The 17,424-nt window shown below is 56.4% G+C and overlaps 6 protein-coding genes and 3 non-coding genes across 9 annotated transcripts, besides 1 other annotated feature; 4 read left to right on the forward strand and 5 right to left on the reverse strand.

Annotated features, from left to right (window-relative positions):
• Nucleotides 1-330: 330 nt before the first annotated feature.
• CYME_CMP253C (similar to voltage-gated K+ channel protein) lies at nt 331-1,575 on the reverse strand (the record flags this gene model as incomplete). The annotated part of the gene is made up of 1 exon (XM_005537843.1): nt 331-1,575. One exon carries the CDS (start codon nt 1,573-1,575, stop codon nt 331-333), a length of 1,245 nt encoding a protein of 414 aa, XP_005537900.1.
• A 559-nt stretch (nt 1,576-2,134) lies between these two features.
• CYME_CMP254C (MYB-related protein) lies at nt 2,135-4,072 on the forward strand (the record flags this gene model as incomplete). Its single annotated transcript, XM_005537844.1, has 1 exon — nt 2,135-4,072. One exon carries the CDS (start codon nt 2,135-2,137, stop codon nt 4,070-4,072), a length of 1,938 nt encoding a protein of 645 aa, XP_005537901.1.
• On the reverse strand, nt 2,386-5,172 carry CYME_CMP255T. Its single transcript, XR_002461528.1, has one exon. It is a non-coding gene; the product is annotated as a hypothetical transcript (transcript).
• CYME_CMP256C (hypothetical protein) lies at nt 5,156-6,637 on the reverse strand (the record flags this gene model as incomplete). The annotated part of the gene is made up of 1 exon (XM_005537845.1): nt 5,156-6,637. The coding sequence occupies one exon, from the start codon at nt 6,635-6,637 to the stop codon at nt 5,156-5,158; it is 1,482 nt and encodes a 493-aa protein (XP_005537902.1).
• Nucleotides 6,638-7,293: 656 nt separating this feature from the next.
• On the forward strand, nt 7,294-8,856 carry CYME_CMP257C (hypothetical protein; the record flags this gene model as incomplete). The annotated part of the gene is made up of 1 exon (XM_005537846.1): nt 7,294-8,856. One exon carries the CDS (start codon nt 7,294-7,296, stop codon nt 8,854-8,856), a length of 1,563 nt encoding a protein of 520 aa, XP_005537903.1.
• Nucleotides 7,956-9,947: a sequence feature (possible transcribed region).
• CYME_CMP259T lies at nt 9,599-11,468 on the forward strand. Its single transcript, XR_002461529.1, has one exon. It is a non-coding gene; the product is annotated as a hypothetical transcript (transcript).
• Nucleotides 10,259-11,785, reverse strand: CYME_CMP260C (pyruvate kinase I; the record flags this gene model as incomplete). Its single annotated transcript, XM_005537847.1, has 1 exon — nt 10,259-11,785. The coding sequence occupies one exon, from the start codon at nt 11,783-11,785 to the stop codon at nt 10,259-10,261; it is 1,527 nt and encodes a 508-aa protein (XP_005537904.1).
• Nucleotides 11,786-12,857: 1,072 nt separating this feature from the next.
• Nucleotides 12,858-15,413, forward strand: CYME_CMP261C (similar to small conductance mechanosensitive ion channel; the record flags this gene model as incomplete). The annotated part of the gene is made up of 1 exon (XM_005537848.1): nt 12,858-15,413. One exon carries the CDS (start codon nt 12,858-12,860, stop codon nt 15,411-15,413), a length of 2,556 nt encoding a protein of 851 aa, XP_005537905.1.
• Nucleotides 15,414-15,525: 112 nt separating this feature from the next.
• Nucleotides 15,526-17,351, reverse strand: CYME_CMP262T. Its single transcript, XR_002461530.1, has one exon. It is a non-coding gene; the product is annotated as a hypothetical transcript (transcript).
• Between the last annotated feature and the right edge of the window lie 73 nt (nt 17,352-17,424).

Genomic DNA, 17,424 nt, shown 5'->3' on the forward strand with positions numbered 1-17,424 from the left:
CGCCGACGTCTCCGGGGAAGTATCCGCACCATGTTCTTTCAAAATCACAGCAGGCGATCGAGTCTGTTCCGCGCCCAGCTCGTCAGGCATCTCCAGTTCGTGTATTAACCATCGCACCGTGGCGATATGCGCAAATCCATGAAGCACGTCGCACACTACGAGACAAACCGCGGTATCTAGAGCAAATCAAAGCACGTGAGGATGTCGCGAGGGCCATTGCTCTGGAAACCGCTCAGGAACGCTGTGGCGTCCTCGATCAACGCATCTTCCATTGATTCAGTAAGGTAGCTAACCATGCTTGTCATTCTCCCACAGCGGATGATACATCGATCAGGATTCCCTGATAGTATCTGGCGACTTGTCAGGCTTGTCATTAGATGATGTTGCGACCGAGCCATTCGCACCGTTACTCACAGTTTTCGGCAAGCGCTCTCCGCAGATTCGACAGTAGCGCGCATCCCAGCTGTGCCGCTTCTGGCCGCAGCGCTGGCACTCAACCGGGCGTGCGTTTCGTCCGAAAAAGGCGGCAGGGTCATCGGGTCCATGTTCCGAGCCTCCTTCTGTTGCGAAAAGCGCCCTTCCCAGTTGACCAAGCTGGAAAGGAATAATGGCAACACCCACGAGAATCGCCAGGGATATCGTCAGTTTTCCAAGCGGCGTACGTGGTGCTAAATCACCGAGTCCAACCGTCGTCAAACTGACGATGGAGAAGTAGAGTGCATCAAAATATGTTTGGAACTGTGGGTTTGCGCCATGTTCAGCATCGTATATCAAACCACTCGTTACCCAAATGATGCTGGCGAGCGTGAAAACAATCTGGGCGATTCGAAGTTTGTATTCCGCGTAGGCAGCATCGGCGCGCCCGAGGAAAAAGCGCCGAAACGTATCCTCCTCGACGAGTCGCTCGAGGCGCAAGATGCGCAGCACGCGCAGCAGCCGCACGAACTGTAGCTCAAAAGCATCATTCATCAAACCCTGAGCAATCAAAAAGGGGAATATGCTGATAAAATCTAGTAACATGGCTTTCCTCAGGAGGTATCGGGGGTCCAGTCCCTGGGAATAAAAACGCAACAGATACTCTATGACGAAAACCCCGGAGATAACTGCCTCAATTCGCACGAAGAGCTCCCGCAACTCTAAGGATAGCTGTGGGAGCGTTTCCAAAGCGTACAGCGCCGAGACCGTAACGACCATGCCGGTGAGCACCAGCTCGTAGGCCGGCGAGTTGAGGGCCTCGTCAAGGTCTCGAGCAAACGGGAGTCGGAAAGCAAGCCGTGAGCCGTCCTCGTCCCTTTCAAATTCAGCCTTAGAAACAATGTACGCCCGAAGAAAGTTGGTCCGCGGCGGTATAACAAGTGTGCTGCTGGAAACCCTCTGGAGTCGAAGCCTTCGTCTCACATGGCTGTACAAGGCCGTGCGCTCACTCGCGTAACACGAGTTGCAACCCGGTCGCCAAACCGTCGATAGTACGAACGCCAATCGTGGAACAAGTTCACTGCCGTTTAAATCAGCAGTTCTGAAGCGCATGTCTGAAGTCCAAGTGTGACCGCTCCACCTGAAATATCTCCGGCTCATATCTTTGAACCCATGGCTCACTTCTCGTGAATATCTCGCAGCAGACCTGAGCGCTGGTACGTGGCAGCGTCCGTTTCGCCCCACTGGCGCGAGGCGGTTTCGAATCGCAGAATTGCGCGCGAGCGGCGACCTCCGGGATCGATAAACAGCTCATAGATCGAGCGGTACTTGTGGGCGCTCTGTAGAGAGACTCGAGCGACTTGGTGCCAGTCACTGGAACGTAGTTTCTTGACATCTTTCATCGTGGATATAGGCTTGGGACCTGTCACTGATTCCGTAGCGGGTTCGAGTTCGGTGGTGGAGTGTTCTTTTTCTTTCCCAGGGGAGGCCAGCGTCATCCGCGTAGTTGCTGGACACACACACACACAGACAGACAAGGGAAGCTGCATCGTGGGTTTCTAGTGTTTGCTGCGCAGTCTGCACCGCGCAGATTTCATCAAGTCTTGCTAGTAGTTCGTGTCAGGTGCTGCGGTGACAGCGGCTGCACGCAACTTGCGCGTCGACTGTGTTGCTGGCGTTGGGCCTCTGCTTTTGGTGCGTTTTCTAACAAGCACGCTCCATGGAAGCTAAGGACGACTGCACAGTCATGAACGAGGCAGACAAGGTTGCAGCGTCGCTCGAGGAGCTCGCTGCGCACGAACCGATAGGAACCCTGCTCCTTCGGCGGGCACTAGCGGCAGATGAGGCGGTTTCGCACCTACATGAGTACGCTGGAGGCTCTGTATATCTCGAGCGACTTCATGCGCGAACAATGGTGGTGTACTTGAGGGATCGTTTCCGATTAAATCCACTTTTCGAAAGTTCAGACCAGGTTCTCGAAGTGGCGAATGTCATCCATTCATCGCATCCGCGCTCATTCGAGAAGTGTCAGGATCTGTTCCAGCGGTTTATGTTGGAACTACTCACCCAATATGTGCTCATGGACGCAATGGAGCGGTTGCAAAACCGTGGAACCTGGCAGGTAGACCTGGAACCTTTAGAAGAACTCGTGCAGGAGGATCCATCGTACGCATCCGGTCTGGCGCGTGTGAGATTGCACGAGTTGGAAGCGATATTCGCGAAAAAGCATAGTCCGCTTTCGCAAAAGTCTTCCTCGAAGGCGAAGAAATCGTCGGCTTCTGCCAACAAGTATCTTGGTCTGGATCAGCGACAGCTGGCGACATCGCTTTTTCCAGAGGACCGCCTGCTCCCAATGGCCACGGAGTATGTGGAAGCGCTTCTTGAATGGCTTGGAAAGCCACCGTTGACTGCAGCGCTGGAAGCGCTTGCGATGCTCGAAAGGCACAACGCTGCGAATCCGCATGGGCATGAAGCCGCATCTCCGTCGAGACTCGATTCCGAAGCACTCTCTGAGACGACTGCACGGCCGCAGAGGACGCAAACCGGGAATGAGAACCTTTCGCGATCACCGGGAAAAAGAGCGGAAATACGACCTGCCCCAGTAGCTGTTGCAGTTGGTGAGCAAGCGGCACAGACCACCGCGCTCGCGACCAAGAAGAGCGCTTCGAGGTCGCAAACGTCGACGCCGCCAGCCAGCGCTGCGGTACCACCAGCACCTCGTGGAACAAAACACGCTGAATCTGCGCTGGATGAAGCGTTTGCGCAGCATGGGCGCACAGGATCGTCAACGCGGGTTCAGGAAGCGTCGTCGACGGTGGATCAACAGCAAACCGAGCATGTGAAGTCGAGAACGCGAGTTCCGACACCAGCCGCGGACCAAGACCGGGAACCTGCTGCGAAACAGGTGGATCCGACAGATGATGCCATTGCGGAGGCCTTGCGATACAACGCACCAGATGAAAAAAGGCAGAGAGGAAAAGCCGCACCCCGTCTGCCTGCTGCAAAAGGGGCGCGCTTATTCCGACACCCTTCATCACTGACCACGAATGAATATGTCGCTACACAGGAGAAGGTATCGGAGCACAAACGGCGGAAACGTGTGCATGAGCCTGTTGCGCCGGCATTCGAGTCAGATGCGGGCGGGAGACAGCCAGCTCGTCCTACGTCGCAGCCACAGGCACCTATGACGCGACCTGGTTCCCCGCAGCCAACGAAGCCGGCGACCAGAGGCGGTCATGAACTTCCTTTATCAAATGAGGGCGGCATCAAGCTCGGCCCCCTCGTTCGATACACCCCCGAAGAGGACGAGGCGCTACTTGACGGCATTCGGGCCTGTGGCGTGGGCCACTGGCGACTCATCCTGAATCGTATTCAGGACCGGCTACAGGAACCGCATCGGAGCTACCAGTCCGTTCGGAAACGAGCGGAGCAGCTGATATCCCAGATTGGGACCCTCCCGGAGCCACCACCGCCTTTGAACAGCTTTGCCAAAGTCCACTTCACAGCCGAAGAAGATGCCGAACTGCGAAAGGGGATCGATCTCTTCGGCTACGGCTCGTGGTCGCGTATTCTCAAACACGGTCGTTTTCACCCAAAAAGAACCGCGGAGTCGCTAAAATCACGCGCTCGGGTTCTGAAGCTCAATCGTCTGCTCTAGCTTTGCCTCGAGCGCCAACACGCGACCTCGCATTATGCATGTCAACCTGCACTACAAGCGTCTGCTTCAGTTCAAGCCGAGCAAATCCGGAAACCACCCGGTTACCGCGTCTATGTTCTTGCGGACTGCCCGAGAGCACGCGCGGCTCGCACACGACCTATGAAGCGTGCACCGTGACGTCGCCGTTGTCGCAGACCCCAAACATCCCTACTTTCCGAGTCTGAACGCTTTGCACCGCTGCTTCTTTCTTCAACCCCAGCGTGCATTCCAAGGACACGTGTTCTCCTGCGATTCCGCACTGGCATGCACGTCGATGGCGACACGCATCGCAGGCTGCGGCATTGCATGCATCCTGCCACGTGTCCGATCTGCTGTCTCCGATGCGTGCAAGCTTTCACTTGTGTGCTATCGTGCGAATTTGAAGCGCGCATTGGTGCTTGATATAGTGCAACACATCCAAATTTGGGCACCGTGCCGTGGAAGCCTTTTTGGTTTTTTGAAGGGCTAAAGATTCGATGTAGGATCGTGTGTACACCAACCGTGATGCCTCGATTCCGCGATGGGTATCTGCGTTCGGGAAGGCATCCGAGGCTCCACGCCTTGCCACCGAGTTCCGGGACCCATGTCTGCCCTCGGAGATATTGGTCATTTCGCTGGTTCCATCCGGTGCGGAGTCTATCGTGAGCGCCCCCTGGGACGCTGCCAGCGTCGGTACCGATAGAATGTCCAGAGGGAACGGCTTCGTTATGTCGCTGAGGACGTCCGCCAGAGGCGCCGCTCATCCGACGAGGATACGGTCTCGTCGTCCGTTCGTGCTGCAACAGTAGGCGTATGCAAGCCTGCCTTCGTCATACTGAAGAAAATCAGGTGCTAGAACGAATCCTGCGGACCGAGTTTCCGCTTCGTAATTGTATGCGGCATGCGTCGCTGTTTGGCGATGCAGGCCTTGGCTCGGCATGCACTAGTGCAGAGGATCACGAAGCGCATGACCTGCATGCTCGTCCGGTTCACGGGGCCTACCGCTTAGAAGGTAAAATGCCCCGAGTGGGCCGTCTCATGATTTTGGAATACGACCGAATGCGCTCAGGTTGGTGTACGATTCCCGGTTTTTGCCGTGGTCGGCGGTCGCTGCTCCTGCTGCAGCTGCTGCCAGCGGTCATACAGGGCTCCTAAACCAGCGACCTCGCTGCAGAGTGCCTCTATGGCTAGGCTTCGGTGCAAGCCGTCGAGTATCGGCTGGGATGCTGTTCGACGATCGGCTGCTACAGCTGATGCCTCATAGGGCGGCAAGGCGACCAGGATGCGTCGCAGGCGTGACCATCGCTGAGCATCTTGTTCGGATAGACTAACATTCGTTTGCGCCGAGGTTTGATGGCTCTGCAGCTCCTGCACAAAGGATCGAGCGCCGCGCACACACTCTTCGAGCGCACAGACAGACTGCTCGAGAGCGCAGAGCTCTGCGTAGAGGCGGCTGCAGCTCACCGAGTCCTGTACGCTGCGCAACGCTAGCGACAGCGCCATGCTGAGGACCTCGCTTTGGCTCCAAGAATCCGAGGCTGGCTCGCTAACGCAATCCTCCGTCGAATCAGCTGTACTGACTGCCTGTGCATGTTTGACACCCTGGACGTTCGGGCAGCTTTCGGTGCGCAGCGCAGTCGGAATGATGCGTTCAGAAAAAACGCGTGCGGCTGTCGCGCATGTGTCGGTAGCGTCCCGAGTCCTCGACGGTTGGTCGTGCCCAGGTGCGGAAACATCTGCGCCCAATGATTCTTTATCGTCGCTTTCAGTCCCCGCGTGAATACGACCAGCATTCGAATGTGATGACGACGAGCCCCAAAAAAGCGTTTGAATGACGTATCGCTCGGCTTCGGATTCCTCGACGAGCAGAGAAAGCTGTCTGATGTGTAAGCTGCCGAGAAACTCCTCCCACTGCTTAATGGTGTGTGTCCGCGGCACCCAAGCAACCTCCGCTGCCCCCGCCGCTACCTCCTTGCCGTCGTTTTCTGAACGTGGAGCTATCAGCCAGACTCGCACATTAGGATCCGCTGATGCCGCAGCACCAGCAGTAGCAACAACTCCGTCTTCTTCCCGAGTCAACGTCGCAAACTTGACATCCAACCAGATTGCCTCTTCTACAAACTCATGCATGATCGCGGCGTCGACGCTTAGTTGACTAGCGTCTAATGCTGTCGATTCGTCTTTTGCACTCGCGCTTCCAGCTGCGTACCATCCGAGAAGCGTCATTTCCCGATACATCAGACGCGCCGCCTGATAGACGCGTTCAATATGGTGTGGCGTGAAAGGTACACACTCCGCTACAGCCATAATGCGCCAACAACAAGACCTTGAAACTGCAGCGGCACACTGAAGATGCAGCACGGCCGTCTCCGCAGGCCAGTCCGGCCTCGTTCCAAAGACAAGCCCCTGTGTCACCACACGCCCAGTAGCCTGGGTGCCACTAGAGGCTCCCCGGGCCCCGGCACAGAGCCGCTCAAGGGACCGTGTGTAGGTTTCCGATACTCTCAGAAGCGCTAACGGGTGCACGCATACTGCCTGGGCATCCATACTGCTCCTGTGTGCCGTCTAAACGCCGAGGGCAAGCTCCACGCCAGGAGTCGCTGCAAAGAGCGCTGCCGGCACTATCAACCAACCAGGGCTTCGAGTCAGTGTGCACGCGCTTCCTTGTCCACAACGCTGATTGATAGCGATATACCTGCAAACGCGACGTGAACGCCAACCTACCAGGGCTTCGGGTCAGTGCGCACCCGCTTCCTTGTCCACAACGCTGATTATTAGCGATATACCCGCAAACACAACAACTGATGAAGCAGCGATCTCGCCGGCAAACGTGCACCCAACGCTACCAACTATGCTCGTCCAGGATGTAGTGTCTGTGCCGCCCAGTCCATGCTGATAGTTCAGTTACCGCTCCACGGAGTCGGTGGAGGATTGTCTAGCCCCCCTGCAAAGCATGCACTGCGGTAGCCGCGATGCCTGCCCGCATCACTCGATACGCGGTGTATGGAAGCGTTGGCTGGCTGGCTGCCTGGATGGCTGCCTGGATGGCTGCCTGCCTGCCTGCCTGGATAGCTGCCTGCCTGCCTGGATGGATGGATTCGGGGCGGCATCGGTGCGCTGCCCGTGACACCCTGCAATCGACGTGCGCCTAGCCCAGACTGGCCCCAGACGCTGCAGCAGTTTTGAGCGAATAACCCTGCTGCATGGGGGACGATAGCTCGGACAAGGGCCCAGACAAAGAGCCCAAATGGGATCAAGCAGGGCAAGGCTGGTCTCTCCCGAGACCCACGGGGTCATGCTCCGAACCAGGATGCGTTGAGTACGGATCCACTCCTGATTTAGGCGCAAACGAGCCTAGTGCCGCAGGCTCGACTTCACTTGCCGCGGCGGAAGATTGGAGCAACGTCGCTGGCGTTGACGATGATTTTGATAACGCTGACGACGACGACAACGACGACAACGTCGAGGACCTGGAGTTTGTGCACCAAGGCGCGAGCGAGTTCGCTTCTGAGGGTGTCGATGTGGACGGGACGTCAACGCAGACGCGGTCGAAAGGTCGCCAGCGCCCGGCGAACCAGCGTTCCAGGATTAGTCGGCGTAGCAGACGCTACGACCCGCTTCCCCAGCAACCGGATGGTGTTGTGGTACGCCGAAGAAAGGAGCCTGCGAAAGTTGAGAACGCCACACAGGGAAACTTTGGTTTGTTCGCACACCAGGAAACTGCCGCAGGAGACAACACGCTGGAGATTGAGCCCGCACCCGAGGATGCTCCTTCCGAAGGTGTCCCTATCCGAGGCCAGGATCCAAACGAGCTGGCTCCATTCGATCACGCCGAAACGCTGGATTTAGAGCAAGGTGTCACCCATGAACCAGTGCTTTTTAACGCAGCAGTACGTCCAAAGCGATGGACTTGGAAGCGTCTCTGGAGGCGGCTTTTTCGATGGCGGCGACCGCTGGACCCCACAACGAGCGGGAGCGCGCTCACGCCCCAGCCCTATGACGCGCTGCGCAGGGAGCCGGGGCCCTCAAACAACCCTGCGGATGTCGAGTTGGACCCAGAGGATGAAGAAGGTCCAGAAATGCTCAGCGCAGCCATTGGTGACTTTTTGTCGGCACAGTACAGCTGGGAAATCCACGCGCATCGACTGGTGTCGCAGCCGGATCAATCCTATGCCATTGCAGTGAATCGAGAAGCGCTGGAGCGCAAGGAGCAGCTCCGTACCGAAGAGCAGCGTCAAGCTGCAGAGCAATCTCGGCTGCGCATGGCAGCGATGCAGTTCCGTTCGCTCTTCATCAGGGACGCTTCGCATGACGAGGCCATGGCAACCGGTGATCCCGACGCTTTCGACTTGAGTGTTGCTGAGCTTGAAATGCATGAGAGACGCGTTCGCGCGTTTCGAATTCTGCTGCTCTTTGATGCGATCTTTTTTGTCTTGCTTAGCATTACTTGGCTTGATGCGCTGATTGCGCACGACGTCAGCAATCTGCAGAGCACTATAATTGACGGAGTCGTGTGTGGCACCAACATCGTCATTGACATTATAGGCCTTCGTGCCGTCAGCGTCCAGTCTGCCAGGTGGCTTGGCGTCTTCATCGCGCTCTACTGGATATCTCTGATCGGTACCATTATTGCGATTCCGCTACTGCCACTGATTCCGTTGCTGAGATTCCTTTTGCTGCCCATGGCTGCGGCCATCAAACAGTTCATCGAATTTCAGGAACGGCAACAACAGCAGCTTCAAAATCAAGCAATGATTTTCGTCTAGTAGGTGCACGAGGCAGCTTGCACGTGCATGCACGGACGATACGAGTGGATGGTATTCTCTAGCATCGTTTCGAGGCAAGTCTGCAAATGGCATCAACTTGCAACGGATCATTCGGCGGAATCCTAGCTCGTTTTCGCGAGCCACGACGGCATTCATCCAATACGCCTCCGAATCTCGCAACAGCGTCTTGTTGACACTGTTGCCACCTAGTGCAGCTTGCCAGGCGACGTTTCGCACCGAATCCGGTGAACCTACACGCGTTCGCCTACCCTGACGGTGTCGCGTTCCACTTGCGGATACTCGTGCACGAATACCGCATGTGATGCGAATCCGAGCACCTGGCCTGTGTCGGTGCATGTTGTTTCTCGAGCACGGGTTGCTTTGGCGCTGCTCGGGACATAGAATCGCCACGCCGTAGCCAGCGGTGGCTTTGTGAATAAACACGTAGCATGCAACGATATTCTGCTCGGTGCGTACCAGCAGTTGCGGGGCGCATGACCGCTCAGCGTGTAGTACAACGCACCTGAAACGTCGTTTTGGGTCCGTGTGAGTGCCGCGGTTGCCCGCTGAACCTCATTCATGGCCCTGTCGCACGACACCGTCTGGGTAGCGGTGATGCACTCGTTTACGTGGAGGGTGTCTCTGAATTAGGCTCGAGACCGCCAACTTCGGTCAGCTGCAGCTGTGTATCGGAGCACTGGTGCGAGCCATGTGCGCTTCGGTCGCGGGGTTCCAGCCCTCTGTTATTGGTCGGTGTCGAAGACCCGCTTACGTTTCAGGGAACCGCACGCAACAGCGGTACTATGCATATCCGGCACCGATACCGGAACCCGAAGGTCTACCGTACCGCCCTTGTCCGGGGACGCAGCGCACCGTCGTTGACGTCGCTGAGCTGCCGCAACAACGACTGCCGGTACTGCTTGTTGTAGAGCGACTTACGCGGGCGCTGCCAGTGCTGTTGGTGCTGGTGCTGGTGCCACGGCTCGGCAGCGTAGTTCCAACGATGAAGTTGGTACGCAGTGTACCCTGGGTTCGGTTTCACTCGCAGATGCCTTGTGCTGGCTGACTTCGAAAGCTCTCCAGTGCGTTCTGCAAAAAGCCGAATCGACCTGCGTGGTGTCGGCAGCTTACCGTCTGGGGTCTTGCTCGCTTCCGCTCCTGAGAGCACCGCGCTCCCTCTATGGACGCGCTTTCCAGAGACGTCGAGCGCTCACTCAAACCTCTCTGAGTAGCGTAGAACGGTTCGGGAAAATGTCGCCTGCACCGGACACGCATCGAACTGCCGCTGTTCGCTTGAAGCGACCTATTTGCACTAGGGCCTCACTTCGCTTTACACCTCAGGGATGCTCGGGTTGAGGCTCAGGAACGCAACGGTGAACACTCGCCTACGCTTCGCCTTGTTCTATGCCTCGACAGTGATGATTCGCAGGAGGTTCGTTGATCCAGAGACGCCCTCTCGCATTCCCGAAATAAGTATCACCAAGTCACCGGTGGCAACGATGCCACTGGCGCGTGCAGTCTGCAGACCCCGAGCGATGAGACTCTCTGTACCGATCATACTCCCAACGACGACGGGAAAACAATCTCGAGAGAGCAGACATTGCCGCGCGGTGAGCTCGTTTGAGGTGAGCACCAGACACGGGCAACTGGGACGATACTTGCACACGAGCCGCGCAGTTCTACCAGTCTCACTGAGGCAGAGAATCATGGTTGCCTTGAGGTCATACGCTGCTTTCACTGCGGAAGATGCGATCGCTTCGGTGACCGACAGCTCATGACTGCGGGCAAAGTTGCGGATCGCCTGGAAGACGGCAGCGTGGTCGAGGGCACGCTCCGCCTCCATACAGATATTCACCATCGTTTGGACTGCCTGCACCGGATAGAGACCTTTGGCTGTCTCGCCGCTCAGCATGACGCAATCGGTGCCGTCGAAAACTGCATTCGCAACATCGCTAACTTCTGCTCTGGTTGGCCGCGGGTTCTTGATCATGGAATCCAGCATTTGAGTCGCGGTGATGACTGGTTTGCCCGCCACGTTGCATTTACTGATCATATGCTTCTGCGCGCTTGCAACGAGCTCAAGGCGTACCTCTACACCGAGATCACCCCTAGCGACCATGATTCCATCGCTGGCTTCCAGGATATCGTCAAAGTTTTCTAACCCTTCCTGGTTTTCGATTTTGCTGATGATCTGAATTGCGGAACCGCCATGTTCTTTGAGGAACGAGCGAATCTGCTCAACGTCAATGCGCTTGCGAATGAACGAGGCGGCCACAAAGTCCACACCCTGCGCGATGCCAAAGAGAATGTCCTGCATATCCTGCTCCGTCAGTGCAGGTAGGTTATAGGTTGCTCCAGGCAGGTTGATTCCCTTGCGCTCACCGAGAACGCCGTCATTCATGACTCGGCAGTGAACCTGATCCGCACACACCTCTTCCACGGTCAGAGCGATCAGACCGTCATCAATGAGAACTTGCGCGCCAGGAGAGAGAATGCTGCTCAGATCTCGGCAACTCTGGAAGACTCCTTTTGCGTTGCCGCGTTGCCGTTGAGGATCAGACAGATTACTATACAGCGTAAAGGTTTGCCCTGCTTTCAAGGCAACTTCACCGTGGAGTTCTTCAGAGAGAAGACCCGTCCGAATCTCGGGACCGCGCGTATCCAACATGACTGCACAGGTACGTTTGGTCTCAGCGAGAACCTCACGAAGCATGGATATCGTCCCGGCGTGGTAGTCATGCGTGCCGTGGGAAAAGTTCAGCCGCACGACGTTCATGCCAGCGCTGAGCAGCGCAGCGATCGTTTGCTTCGAACGTGTCGCGGGACCAAGCGTGCACACTACTTTTGTCCGCACGATCCCGTGCCGTGTGGGAGCTTTGGAGATTGCACCACGAAACGTAAGCCGCACATTGTTTTCGATGGTTGTCATGGGGCAGCAACAGCGCGCTCCCGGAGCGCGCTGTTCGAAGCACAACGACCCTCAACTGGTGATTGCAGCAATCGTAGGTGTACTGATGGTGACGGCGGTGATGATGTTGGCACAGATCGTCTTCAGTTCTTGAAACAACGGCCACACTGGTGATCGCCCACGCCAACTGGTCGTAAAGTGCTCAACTGAAGGTTGAAAGTAGCCCCCGCGACGGTGTCGGCAAACCTGCCTAGCGAAGGCGTCTGTCGATCGCATCGGATTGGCGACGTTGACGGGAGCGTTTGGCGCCGCCGCCGTAGTCGCAATAGCCGCCGCCCCTGGTATGCGCGCTACAGTAGCGTCTGGTGCTGGAACAGTCGTTTATGCCCTGCTTACTGAGACTACATCGATGAATCAAGCTGCTTACGGACTTGAAAGAGAGCATGGATGGAGAGACGTCAGGCTACCTGTGTCTCCACAGTGCCGTGGATTGCAGATCACTGCGGATAGACGGGCGCGCTCCCGGGGTTCGCAGTCTGGCACGGAGCGCATATGCTTCATTCTTTCAGTGGTGCGCAAGCGTCTGCGCAGTGTGTTATGACTGACATGGGAGTGGCATGCAGTCCTCCTCGCCCTGTTCCGTATACAATACGTATCCTACAAGCAAGTCGTCTACGATTTTTACTGTTTATTGCACTGTGATGTCCATCTCCTGCTATATACGCCGCAGCACGGCTCAAATAAAACAGCGTTGAAAGACTATAAATTGCAGCCAGCCAGCCAGCCAGCGTACCAGTGACTACACCAACAAGTATCGACGCTCGAGTTGTCAAACACGCGCGAAGGTAGCAGCCAGCTGTCGCTGCAGTGCAGCAGATCGCGCACTGCGAATGCCGATTTGGATGCCATTCTTGGAGCGGCCACGCGCAGGCGACACGTGTACGTGGAAACAGCCCGACAACGTATCGTACAGGGCGTGCTAGCGTTCGAACTGGTGCTTGTTGCGGGCTTGGTTGTCGTTTAAACTTGTACCTAGCACCAGGGGGACGCTTTCTGTGCGTTTCCGCATAGAAGCAGGTGTATCACGCTGGTCATGGAGGAACCTACAGTGCGGCAAGGCCGTGTTCGTCAGCAGACGAGTCGCTGCGGTTTTACGCTCGTAGCGCTGGGTGCGCCAACTCGAAAGACGACGTTCATCGAGGAAAAGCCGTCCAGTGCCTGGGCGTTGCCAGTGCGGTTTGGGTCCTTCGACGCTCGTTGGCGGTGCGTCAGCGGGAGAAAGAGGCTGCGGGTTAGCGCAGTGAACGCTCGAAGGAGCGTGCTCTCACTGAGCTTTGTAGCGCTGCCAGCGTGGGACGCTGCCTTCGTGGAGGCTGTATTTCTCCACGCAAACGCCGGCTCTGTTCGAAGTTACGAAGAGGAGTACGTCGCTCGCGAACGGATTCGGTCTCTTGAGAAAGCTGACAAGGCTCTATCGGGTAATCCTGCTGAACAGTCAGCGAGCGGCAGCGCTACACTGCCGAATTTGAACTTGGAGGAGGCGCGAAGTGCGCCTCGGCGCCCTATTCGCCTGCGAATACCGCGCTGGGGTATGCCAAGAAGGTCGTCGCTACCAGTCGAGCCGGAGCAAAGCACACCTGGGCAACTGAAAGCAACGCAGCAACTGCGGGAAGGTACGGACCCAATCAGAGACCAGCGCAGCAGCTGGCAGGACAGGGGCTCGATCCTTGCGGATAAGCAAATGGTTCCACCTGATCTTTTACCAGACGCTGACCCAGAAGGTGCGAACAGCGATGGCTCTGGTTCGGGCGTCCATGAACTCCCTGACTCTCTCAGTCCAGAGAGCACGTTCGAGCACCCTATGCGTCTGCATGAGCGAATCCGTGCCCTGACTGCGCCGGTTATGGGTTGGCTCTGGTATATGCTATTTTCGCGCAACTGGAGTGCTTTTTTGTCACGACTGAGCCTCGTTGTCGCACTTTTGATTCTTCTGCGGTATGGTGTGAACCGCTCACTTCGCTGGCTCTACAAGCGCTTCCAGTCGGTCGACCCCAAAGGCACGACGCTCCCTTTCGAGGATTCAGTCTTCGAAAGCATGCAGCGACCGCTTGAGATCTTTGCAGTGACTCTACTGGGAACCTACATGGCGGAAGCGGTCTCGCGTCCTTTGGCAGCGACTGGCATTATCAAGTACCTGCACCCGCTGCGTGAGCTCGGCATTATCATCGCCACAACCATGTTCGTCCTGCGATGGGTGAACAAGATCCGCCTCCGCTTCCTGCGAGCGCCAGAGTCGCAACGGCGGGGTATCGACCAGGCCCAAGTGGACGCTGTGAGCCGCATCGTGAGTGTAGCCACTGTCGTTGTCGCACTGCTGATCAGTTTGGATACATTTGGCGTGAACATACAAGCCGTCTTAGCCTTCGGTGGTATCGGTGGTGTCGCAATCGGTTTCGCAGGTCGCGAAGTCATTTCGAACTTTTTCTCGGGATTCATGATCTATTTAACCCGTCCTTTTACGGTGGGTGAATGGATTCGCAGCATCAACGAAGACGACCCCATCGATGGCTTTGTCGAAGACATTGGCTGGTATCTGACAAGAGTGCGAACCTGGGAGAAGCGTCCTCTGTACATTCCGAATTCAAAATTTTCCACCTTGATTATTGAGAATCCCTCACGGATGACGAATCGTCGAATCAAGAAAACGCTCCACTTGCGCATTGAGGATATGCATGTCGTCAAGACCGTGGTGGATGAGATCCGTACGATGCTCATGTCGCATCCGGATCTGGACCCCAAGCAGCACCGAATGGTTTATGTGGAAGGCTTTACGGAATTCAGCTGTAATATCTGGTTGAGCTGCTACACAAAACAGGTTTTCCTTGAGTCGTACATGAAAACGCAGCAGGATATCATGCTGAAAATCCATGAAATTCTGCGAAAACATGGGGCCCGCCTCGCTACAACGCTGGTTCGTGATCTTCGCGACGGAACCAATCCCGATATCTACGGAGCCGGTGCTCGTTTGCGACCCATGGATATGGAGCAGGAGTACAGAGCTGGCGCGGCACCTGTGGAGTATCACTTGAATCGCACTGGGGCTCCGGTTCCCGAGCTTGGGCGCGATCGCCCAGCGCCTCCGATGGAGGCAACAGGTCCGTCGACGTGGGGCGAGGCTGCCACGAAGAACGTCTCGCCTGGTTCTACAACGACTGCTGGTTACACTAGCGGATCTGGTACCTCCGAAAGCGGCTCGGAATCGTCCGTGGACAGAGCATCGAGCAAGAAATTGCGCGATATCGGCCAGGGTGGCAACGGCAGTCATGGCTACGTCCGAGAGCCCAAGAGCCCTGCGGGCGCTCTTGGTGGCGTCGCTGCACCCAGCACTGGTGGTGGGGGCAACACCGCCACCGGCGGCTCGAATGGGTCAGGGAATGGTGCCGGTGGTGTGACCGCAAAGCGCAGCGAGGCGTCGACGCCCCCCGGGGGCGAAGCGCGCCCCAGGAGTGTGACGACGACGCAACAAGGCATGATCATTCGCGGCGATACCTCGACGAGCGCTGCCTACGGGAATACCAACGAGGAGGAAACAGCCCGGGCAGGTCGCCGATCGGAGGATGTGAGCGACAAGCCTTCAAAGGGCTCGTAACGACCCCCGAGGCTGTTTGCTTTTACGTTGGCGGGGCAAAAGCCCGAGTGCTGGCGTTGCGCGCTCCGCGGCGCTGCCGACACCCCTGTCATTTTAAAACGCAACACTGATCTGTGCATGCTGTTCCTTGCTTTCGATTTACTTTTGAGTGTTGTTTTAGATGTTCAACCTCGACATTCTAAGCGCAGCGATGAGGGCTTACGGACGCATGCGAAGTTTCAAGGCGCTCGATTGTCGTTCTGGAGTATCTCCTGCGACGCTTTGGCGCTAGATTTCGTGACTACACCGGAATCAGGACGATTCGCGACGCCCTCGAACCTGGTTCCGTAAAATGACCGATTTCGTGATCCAATGCATACGCACAAGCCGCCAATTTTCTCATTTCATAACTGTGGGATGCTCAAATCATGCGTTCTTCAAAACTTCGATTTTTTTGTCACCCGGCTATTCGTAAGCCCAGCTACTCGCGCCACTGGATTGACGACGAAAAATTCGACATCATACTTTGACAACCAGTTCGCACACTCATGCCGATACCTACCTTTCCGCGTCAAATAATCGATTTCATTCGAAACAAATCCCCCTCTGTGTCATCGACGAAACGGTAATCAGCTCCAATATGATATCTCTCATGGAAAGCGTTCTCAGCGCATCTGCGTCTCTTCTGTTTGCACGGGAAAGAATCATGGACTCGAAGCTGAGTGATCGCAGCGACCGCTTCCAGTGGAACAGGCGTTACCGCGTTGTATGCAGGTAGTATCGACCGATCGAAATCTCTCGACTTGTTCTCCGGAATGTATTTTCTGTTGGGTATTTATGTCATCAAGGGCGAGATCGCGCTCCTCAAACCCTGTGTCCAATGGGAAAGCGTTCGCTCGTTTGTGCAGCAGATAGAGAACGCGAGCGAGCGGATCGCGCAGAAGAGGCCCGTGATCATTCGGTGCGGTACCAGGCACGAAAACGAAAATGAACATGGAGTGGCGCTTTTGGTACCCGTCAAGTGCATGTACCGAGCGATGGAGCAGGCTGTCACGCTCCAAAGGACGGATCTCGCAGGCGAATGAGCAGAGGATATGGTCGAACGCCTGACCACGGTCGAGTGTCATTGCTGCGAAGTGGGCGCACACAAGATGTATGCAAAAAAGACACAAATGGCAAGCAAAGCGTATACTGCAAGTTTTGTACGTGTACGAAATAATACGGCAACAGCTGGAAGCCGCGAAAGCCAGAATTGAACGCTGCCATCAACAAACTTCGACTGCTCACAACAGCTCTTGAGGGAGCCGGCAGACCCACGGACGTAAAGCTGGGGACCACTGAGAAGAAAGGGGAACAGTCGCAAAAAACCCACAAACGACCAGTGTTCATCACCGTGAAAAGCGCCCCAGACTACAACGTGTGGGCGTGAGTCAGAGAACCTGGTCCATGTTGAGTCCGACGTTCGAGGAGTCAGAGGCCAGCGCTTCAAGTGGCAGCGAGCTGCTTGTCCGGCAACCGCCCGCTCTTACGAGCTACTTTACCCCAGTGCAAGCACATTTGAGTTCCGTGGCGCTGATTCCTAGTTCACCCGCTACTCTAAAAAAAGCTCCGCGCTATGGTGATTCCCAGACCTCCAAGGAAAAGCACCATAATCAGTACAAACGCGAGCAGTCCGTACCAGGTTTGTTCTTCCTTGGGGCGTGGTTGCTCTGGACGTTTTGTAGCCGAAACCGATGGGAGTCGATTCTCCGGTTCCGGCACAGGAGCGTTTCCCAGCGGGCTCGACTTGTTGGTCATGCTCCAGCGAGCTGGCCGAGCGCCTGTGCGCCATGAAACGAGTTGCGGCCTCAGTTGAACCTGTCGCTGAGGGTCCACACGCATCCGCAGCTGCGTTCTGTTGACTGAACCCGGCGAAACCGCAAAAGCTATAGACATGATCCGTTGCTTGGTACACACAAACGTACGGCCAACCGTCGGTGGCGCTGCTACGATGATGCAGGAGCGGCAGGACGGCTGGGCAACGCCAGTATCA

The sequence above is a fragment of the Cyanidioschyzon merolae genome, chromosome 16 (assembly GCF_000091205.1).
Source record: "Cyanidioschyzon merolae strain 10D DNA, chromosome 16, complete genome".
In the NCBI taxonomy this organism is placed as follows: Eukaryota; Rhodophyta; class Bangiophyceae; order Cyanidiales; family Cyanidiaceae; genus Cyanidioschyzon; species Cyanidioschyzon merolae.